This window comes from Gymnoscopelus braueri (assembly GCF_963280865.1).
Source record: "Gymnoscopelus braueri genome assembly, chromosome: 17".
Lineage (NCBI taxonomy): Eukaryota > Metazoa > Chordata > Actinopteri > Myctophiformes > Myctophidae > Gymnoscopelus > Gymnoscopelus braueri.
In genome coordinates this window covers 48,535,280-48,543,793 of record NC_137617.1, presented here as the reverse complement: position 1 = coordinate 48,543,793, position 8,514 = coordinate 48,535,280, and the positions used below count along the sequence as shown (strand labels likewise).

The 8,514-nt window shown below is 39.4% G+C and overlaps 1 protein-coding gene across 1 annotated transcript; it reads left to right on the top strand.

Annotated features, from left to right (window-relative positions):
• The first annotated feature begins 953 nt into the window (after nucleotides 1–953).
• On the top strand, nucleotides 954–8,394 carry LOC308105255 (complement C1q-like protein 2). The gene is made up of 6 exons (XM_080455895.1): nucleotides 954–1,016; nucleotides 2,240–2,369; nucleotides 4,532–4,711; nucleotides 4,814–4,864; nucleotides 5,742–5,864; nucleotides 8,103–8,394. The coding sequence occupies exons 2-6, from the start codon at nucleotides 2,255–2,257 to the stop codon at nucleotides 8,387–8,389; spliced, it is 756 nt and encodes a 251-aa protein (XP_080312021.1). The 5' UTR covers nucleotides 954–1,016; nucleotides 2,240–2,254; the 3' UTR covers nucleotides 8,390–8,394.
• Nucleotides 8,395–8,514: the final 120 nt, after the last annotated feature.

Sequence of the window (8,514 nt, the reverse complement as noted above, 5' to 3'; positions counted from 1 at the left end):
TATAACTGCACCGATCAGTGTAAAACTTTGTATGCACACTCTCTAGAGGCCAAGGAAAAACATTTGCCCTGCATTTTTCACATCTGCCTTTTATAGCGCCACCAGGAGGCAGAGTTATGTAAAACATTTTTTTTGATATTAAGCCTTCAGAGTTGATCCAAATTTCACGCAAATCAGTACACATGATCTTTATAGTCATGTGATCAAGACGGATCTGTTTGATTTTTCATATTCCATCCTGATTGGCTAACATTGACATGTAATGTTTGCAGGAGTGGCCCATTTTGAACAAAATGCCGCAAATCATGAACGCAGCGTCCGATTGCGGTGAAACTGAAATGCCACCCTTTTAACAATGGCCTGTTGTAGCGCCACCAGCAGGTCAAATTTAGCAAAACACATTTTTAGAACAACATTTCTCAAATCATGCATGCAGTGTCCGATTGCTGTGCACGGCCTAGGAATAAATGGCACCCTTTTCACATTGGCCTATTATAGCGCCACCAGGAGGCCATAATAACCTACCTGACCTGGCGGAGACTTGTGCTCCGAGGAGCACTTTTTCTAGTTATTAATCATTCATCAGTGGATTTAGTTATGACGGGTCATTTGTTACTACTAACCTACAGCTCTATCAGTGAGGAGGGTTAAGCATTTATTTATTATTATTATTATTACTATTACTATTACTATTACTATTACTATTACTATTATTATTAGGAATGAGCCCCTGGAACGCAAATTGACAAAATAGATTATGCCACTTCAATGAATATAGACAGACACACAGACACACAGACACGCACACAGAGGGTTAAATAGTTGACAGTAGGCCTAACAGATGTTTGGCAGACATGTGATGACTTGTGTAATATGTTTATGAGGGTGAGTCATGACTCTCTCTCTCTCTCTCTCTCTCTCTCTCTCTCTCTCTGAGTGAGTTCGGTGAAACTTCTTCTAACATTGACTGCAGCTTTAGGTTTCTCCTTGTTCTTATTTTCTTTCTTCATAACCAGGTAAGACTACCATCTTTCTCTTTGTGAAAAGCTTTAAGCGGTTAGTTTAAAGGAGTAGTTCACCTATTGTTTTTGTTTTTGTCGCATTCCTAAGTCAATCATTTGATGACCGGTGGAAAGATGCTAATGTATCCGGTAGAGTCTCTCTACTGGATATACACCCGGTCATCAAATTATTGACTCAGGAATGCATCAAAAACTGTAAGAGTTGGCCTCTTCCTAAACCCTTAAAAGGGTTAAGCTCTGCCCATCTAGGGGCCCTAAACGGGTTTAAGCAACTCAGATTTAAGAGTTTTTTAAAGCCACTTTAAATGAAATTTAAGACCAATGTATCAATAACAAAACGTTGTCAATGACAGCAATTACTAAGATGTAGGGTAAATGTTGTCCACATATGTAATAGAGTTCACCATAAGGGTTGAAAACAATACAAATATGGCATAAATGTTAAATTAAATGTATTGCATGCAAAAACTAGACTAATGTACTGTCACTTTAAAAGCTTAATTTATACTTTGTCACACAATGGTGACAAATAGCCATGAATAGCCTAGATCTACAAACTCACAACTTGTTGCGTTGCACCTCGTTGTGAGCTTGTAGATCAAAGACAAAGACAAAGGGTTAAATAGAAGCTGTGGTCAGAACAGGCAGACAGACAGACAGAGGGTTAAATAGTTGACAGTTAGTTGCAGATGTTTGGCAGAGATGTGATGACTTGTGTAATATGTTTATGAGGGCCAGTCATGACTCGCGCTCTCTCTCTCTCTCTCTCTCTGGCTCTCTCTCTCTCGCTGGCTCTCTCTCTCTCTGGCTCTCTCTCTCTCTCTCTCTGGCTCTCTCTCTCTCTCTCTCTCTCTCTCTCTCTCTCTCTCTCTCTCTCTCTCTCTCTCTCTCTCTCTCTCTCTTAGTTTAAGAGTTGGCCGCGTTAGAAGAAGCAGAGATGGGAAATTTGCCCGTTCAGAACACTGAAGGAGCTGGGATGCTGAAATCCCAGCTTATAGTTAAGAAAAGTTAGCCACATTTTTGACCAATCTGGAAAATAAATGCTTACCAATAGCTTTCTTCACAAATATGTTCATAAAGGTGTCTACTGACACCTCTCATTCTGTTCCAACCCAACTCCCTTGGGAAACTTTGTGGGAGCTAATTAAAGTTGGGGTAATCAATGTTAGGGTCTGAACAATCTAATACATACAAGGTGTCATGCTTGTTGTCTTCAGAGTCTGGACTTCACAATGAAGGCTGCTTTGCTTCTTTTCCTGTTCTGTCTGGCTGAGGCTGATGACCTCCGCTATGAGGTCAAGGCGCTGTTCCAACAGCTGAAGAGCAACCTGGAAGGACAAACTGCAGGTTAGCGCATGTTTACCTTTCAAACATGAGTGGTCTTTTTTTTGTGACACTTTTTAAGTTGCTTGATTCAATATTTAGATATTTGATATTCATTTGATCAGACGCGCCGTGTTTTTTCAATTACTTTCCTCATTTGTTTTGTATATTTTTGGTGGGAAATGAAAAGAAATAATAAAATAAAATGAAATAAATGAAAAAAAGTCATTGAAAAAACCACGGCACCAGAAGCAGAGACGTGTGTTTTCAATGAGTCTAACATTCATTAGAAGGACAATATCAGTCACTAGAAGCAGAGACGTGTGTTTTAATGAGTCTAACATTCATTATAAGGACAATATCAGTCACCAGAAGCAGAGACGTGTGTTTCCAATGAGTCTAACATTCATTAGAAGGACAATATCAGTCATCAGAAGCAGAGACGTGTGTTTTAAAGAGTCTAACATTCATTAGAAGGACACTATCAGTCATCAGAAGCAGAGACGTGTGTTTTCAATGAGTCTAACATTCATTAGAAGGACACTATCAGTCATCAGAAGCAGAGACGTGTGTTTTACCAAACCAAACCTCTACCAAAGTGGTTTTGCCCTTTAGATATCTCTGTATTGTGATAGTAATCCTTGCTATAGAGTGTTTGTTCAGTAGCAGGAGTCTCCCTGTCTCTCTTGCTTTTTAACAAACAGAAACTTTTTTTTCAGGTAGGTGACTAAATCTCAGCCAATCAGGAGAGAGAACCCATTTATCAGCTTCATTTTTATAGTGTTCCAGTTCCAATTGTGTCAGCTCATTTATTTGTGTCATCACTTCCATGCTACGATGAAGCTTAGCATCATCTTCTTTTCCAGTTTCTGCAGGCTCCTCATCTCATCTCATCTCATCTCATCTCATCTCATGTCTCCTCTGCACATGTCAAAACCATCTCAACCTCCCTCTCTTGTTTTATCCCCAAACCTTCTAACCAGGGCTGATCCTCTAATGTTGTCATTTCTGATCTTGTCCTTCCTTATGTCACTCCTAAAGAGAATCATAGCATCCTCAATTCTGCCACCTCCAGCTCCACATCCTGTCTTTTGGTCAGTGCCACCATTTCCAAGCCGTACGTCATGGCTGCTCTCATTACCGTCTGATACATCTTCCCTCTCACTCTCTCTGGTTCCCTTCTGTCACAAATCACTTTCCACTTTCCTCCATCCGTTCCACCCTGCCTGCTCTCTCTTCTTCACCTCTCTTCCACACTCCCCATTACTGTTAATAGTTGACCCTTATTTAAACTCCTTCACCTTCTCCACCTCTACTCCTTGATTCCTTACTGTTCCACTGTCCTCTCTCTCGTTCAGACAGACACATTCTGTCTTACTCCTGCTTGCTTTCATTCCTCTTCTCTTAGTGGATGATGCCTCCACCTTTCCAGGCTCTCTTCAACCTCTTCCCTCGTCTCACTAAATATCACAATATCGTCTGTGAACATCATAGTCCACGGTGCCTCCTGCCTGACTTCATCTGTCAACCTGTCCATAACTAATACAAACTAGGACTCAGAGCCGATCCTTGATGTGTGCCCACTCCCACCTTGAACCCATCTGTCACTCTTACCACACTCCTCATCATTGTCAGGCTGTCTTCGTACATATCCTACACCGTTCTGACATACTTCACTGCCACTGCTGACTTCCTCATGCAACACCACACTTCCTCTCTTGGCTCCCTATTATGCTTTTTCTAGGTCCTCAAAGACACAGTGTAACTCTTCTCTATACTTCTCCTTCAACACTCAGGTTGAACAGTGTGGGTGTGGTTCTTCTTCCTTGGCATAAACCCATACTGCTGCTCTCTAATTATCACCTTTCCACTTAGCCTAGCTTCCACTACTCTTTCCCATAGCTTCATGCTGTGGCTCATCAGCTTTATACCTCTGTAGTTACTACAACTCTATACATCCCCCTTGTTCTTGAACATCGGTACCAGTGTGCTACTGAACAGTCTAGTGAGGAACTCTACTGCTGTCTCTCCTAAACATTTCCACACCTCCACCGGTATGTCATCTGGACCAACCGCCTTCCCATTTTTCATCCTCCTCATAGCTGCCCCCACTTCCTCCTTCCCAATCCCCCCACCCATCTCCTTCTTCTTAAATGTGCTCTGATTTTCGCTGTTATATTTTTCAGAAATGGCTGTCAAGTTCACTGCCAGCGAGACCCAAGTGGACATCCTCAAAACCAGACTGAGCAGCAGCGACAACCAGGTCCAACTCCTTCAAATCAGACTGAGCAGCAGTGACCACCAGGTTCAAGTCCTCCAGACCAAGCTGAGCAGTAGTGTGGAAGCCTTGAATAAAGAAAGTGAAGGTGATTAGAACACAATGATGTTCAGTGGATGCAGGAAGGTAATGTTAATTATCTGTGTGAGTATTTATGATTGATTTCATATGAATGTTGTATTGATTTCAGCCCACCTTGCTCAACTGTCCACCGTACAGACCCAAATGCAGGAACTGATGAGTAAGTACTGTATGTTTAGTAAACATATGTTGACTTAACACTGATGCTGTTGAAATATTATATTCATTATGTTTAGTAAAACATGATGGCTTAACACTGATGCTGTTAAAATATTATATTCATTATGTTAAGTAAAACATAATGATTTAACACTGATGCTGTTAAAACATTATATTCATTATGTTAAGTAAAACATAATGACACTGATACATTATATGTGGCGGATATGCATAGAAAACAAAAATGACAAAAAGTGTGTGTAAGTTAATATGTAATCAGTGTCCATAGTTGAACAAATCTAATAGATCTGCTATTTTGGTACGATTAAAGACAGGGTGCCGTGATTTTCAGTGTTTTTTTCCCCCCCTAAAACATAATCATCAGGTAATTAGGTTATACTAGGAGGAAGATTTTTTTCAAAGCAGTGTACAGAAAGTGTTAAAATTAGGTTTTTATGTGGACACGCCTCCAGTTCATTAAGTATACCTGGTTCTCACCTTAGCACCTCCTCCACCACCTTAGCACCATCCACCTGTCCTAGTCCCTCCTCCTCCTCATGCCCACACCTGTTGTGTTATGATAATGAGGGGGAGGGTATAATTTTACTGTGTCACTAAAGCGCTGTTTTTCTATTGGCCCGTTTGACCCGTTTCAGCCTCCAGGAAGTAACTCAAAATAGTCAGAGAAGACATAAAACACCATAAAAACACCACCAGGGGGCTTAATGAAGTTCTATCAACCTCATAGACACATGAAAAACAGAAAAAGTGAAAAACCATGGCACCACCTCTTTAAGTATATAGTGTAAGGCTTGAGGGTTTATTATAATGTATGCTTTTGGATTATTAACAGTTGTTTCATGTTCCTGTGTTGACAGACAAACCACAGGTGGCCTTCTCTGTTTGTTTGAGTGGACCAATTGGACCAGTTAGTTCTCTCACCACTGTGGTCTATAAGAAAGTCTTCACCAACATCGGCAACGCATACAATCCATCTACAGGTAGGTGGTGATTTTAACCTTATCTTCATATAATTGGTCCTCACTAATGAACACAACTGAATTTTGTTTATTAAAAAAAAAACTTTTGAATTATTAAAAAATTGAAGAAACAACTATTAATAATAATGTATTAATATTTTTTTAAATCTTTTGAAATAAACAAAATGAAGGAAAGGAAAAAAGGGACATTTACTCATGACCCTTAAAAAGTGGTCCGCTACCCAAATGGGTCTGTGACCCACTGTTTGGGAAACAGTATTTAAAGTCAGTTGTTCTCAACCTTTTCAGGCCGCGACCCCCCAAAATAATCATATTTAAGACTGGGGACCCCCCAAAATAATCATATTTAAACTGGGGACCCCCCAAAATAATCATATTTAAACTGGGGACCCCCCAAAATAATCATATTTAAACTGAGGATCCCTCAAAGGGGACCCCCAAAATTATCATATTTAAACTGGGGACCCCCCCCCCCAAATAAGCATATTTACACTGGGGACCCCCCAAAATAATCATATTTAAACTGGGGACCCCCAAAATAATTAAAATTGGAGACCCCCCATAATAATCATATTGAAATTGGGCACCCCCCCAACATAGGACCCCCAACCCTGAAAGCACAATCAGTTGAGACATTACATTTAGTTTGACTCGGTTCCACAGATAAATATTGTGAAAATAGCAGATCTACAAGCTCACAACACGATGATAATAATAATAATAATAATAATAATAATAATAATAATAATAATAATAATAATAATAATAATAATAATAAACTTTATTTGTATAGCACCTTTCATGACATGAAATGCAGCTCAAAGTGCTTTACAGAGCAAGAATACAATTACAGTTACAAATAATTTAACAATAAAGCAAATAAGAAAAGCAGAAGCATAAAACACATTAAAATAATAGCAAAGGGCAGTGAATCAGGCAATACAGTGAGGACATGTACAATGCGATGCGTTGTGAGCTTGCAGATCTGCTATTTTCACACTGTTTGTCTCTTTCTTATATTATTTGACACTTTGGTCAATGTTTGACCAGTTTTTATAGTATAGTTTGTTGATTACTTTTGATACAGTAGTGCTCTTTTTGGGCGGTGAAACCGCTCCTATATGTGAGGTTTGGATATTTGTACAGCAAATCCTGCGCTGTGATTGGCCAAAAATGTACCCCGCCTAACCCTGCACTGTGATTGGCCAATCACAGTCTATTCAGGACTGTGATTGGCCAGTGTCACATGACACATGTGCATAGCCCTATATAAGAAACCATAACTTAAAAAAACCCATAAATTTGTTTATTTTAAGTTATGGTTTCTTCCATCACTTCCATCGGAATATGACTTTCATGACTTTCATAAAGAGTGTTTCAATAAATGTATTTATTTATTGTACATGATTGGTTGACTCCATTCAGTATTGTGATTAGCTAGCAAGACACCGCCCACTTCACACAGGGTGTGATTTTTTCTTTCTTTCTTTCTTTTTTGTTTTTGTATTAAAAAGGTCATTACATTGTCACTTCACTGTCATCTGGGGACCCCCAAAAATCATGTGGGGACCCGACCCACAGGTTGAGAACCACTGCTTTAAGTGGTGTTAATGAACTTGACATAATTACAGTAATTAACTCACCAATTACACAGCTTACATATCGTTGCTGTCAGGTAGAAACCTTGTATGTCCAAAACTGTTACTTTTATGGAAGCTTTTGTTCCAATGGATCCAATGTAGTTATTATTTAATCACACTACTGAACACACACACACACACACACACACACACACACACACACACACACACACACACACACACACACACTGTTTTAGGCGTTTTATTATAGGCGGGGGGGAAAGCAGATCTACAAGCTCACAACGCCATGATGTGTTGTTGTGAGCTTGTAGATCTGCTGTTTTTGTCACTTTTGTGTGACTGTCATATGAATAAGTATAAAGTAGGACATTAATTCATGAAAAAAACAGCAAGATAAAATGCGGAGATACAAGGTTTGTGCCCGACAACAACCATATCTATCAGATATGGGTTTTATTTATGATTATTAAATTAATACAGTCATATAAATACATCAACTGTGTGTTTGACATTGAAATCAGGTTATCCTCACGTGTTTGTGTGTGTGTGTGTGTGTGTGTGTGTGTGTGTGTGTGTGTGTGTGTGTGTGTGTGTGTGTGTGTGTGTGTGTGTGTGTGTGTGTGTGTGTGTGTCTCAGGTATCTTCACATCTCCTGTTAAAGGAGCTTATCACTTCAGGTTCACTGCAGCTGTCTGGGGAGGATCATCAGATTATGTGTCTATCCAGATGTATAAAAATGATCAGAAACTCATGTGGAGCTCTGGATACAATAATCATGGAAAGTTTGAATCCATTTCTAATGGAATGATCGTAGAGCTGGAGGAGAGAGACACAGTTTACATGAGAATACCTTCTGGGAACTACCTCTCAGATAACCCAGACAACCACAACATATGGAGTGGTGTTCTGATCTATTCTATGTAACACTGTTACTGGTAACATTACTTTATAGACTGTATTCTATAATGCTCATATTCATTTGGTGAATAAACTCATATTCAAAAGCACTGATGTCTGTTTATTGTATGTTTTACTGATTATTTGTCACA

Coding starts and splice junctions, on each gene's coding strand:
- LOC308105255 (XM_080455895.1), top strand. CDS start 2,255: ATGAAGGCTGCTTTGCTTCTTTTCCTGTTCTGTCTGGCTGAGGCTGAT. Junction 2,370..4,531: donor CCTGGAAGGACAAACTGCAG/GTTAGCGCATGT, acceptor TATATTTTTCAG/AAATGGCTGTCAAGTTCACT. Junction 4,712..4,813: donor CTTGAATAAAGAAAGTGAAG/GTGATTAGAACA, acceptor TATTGATTTCAG/CCCACCTTGCTCAACTGTCC.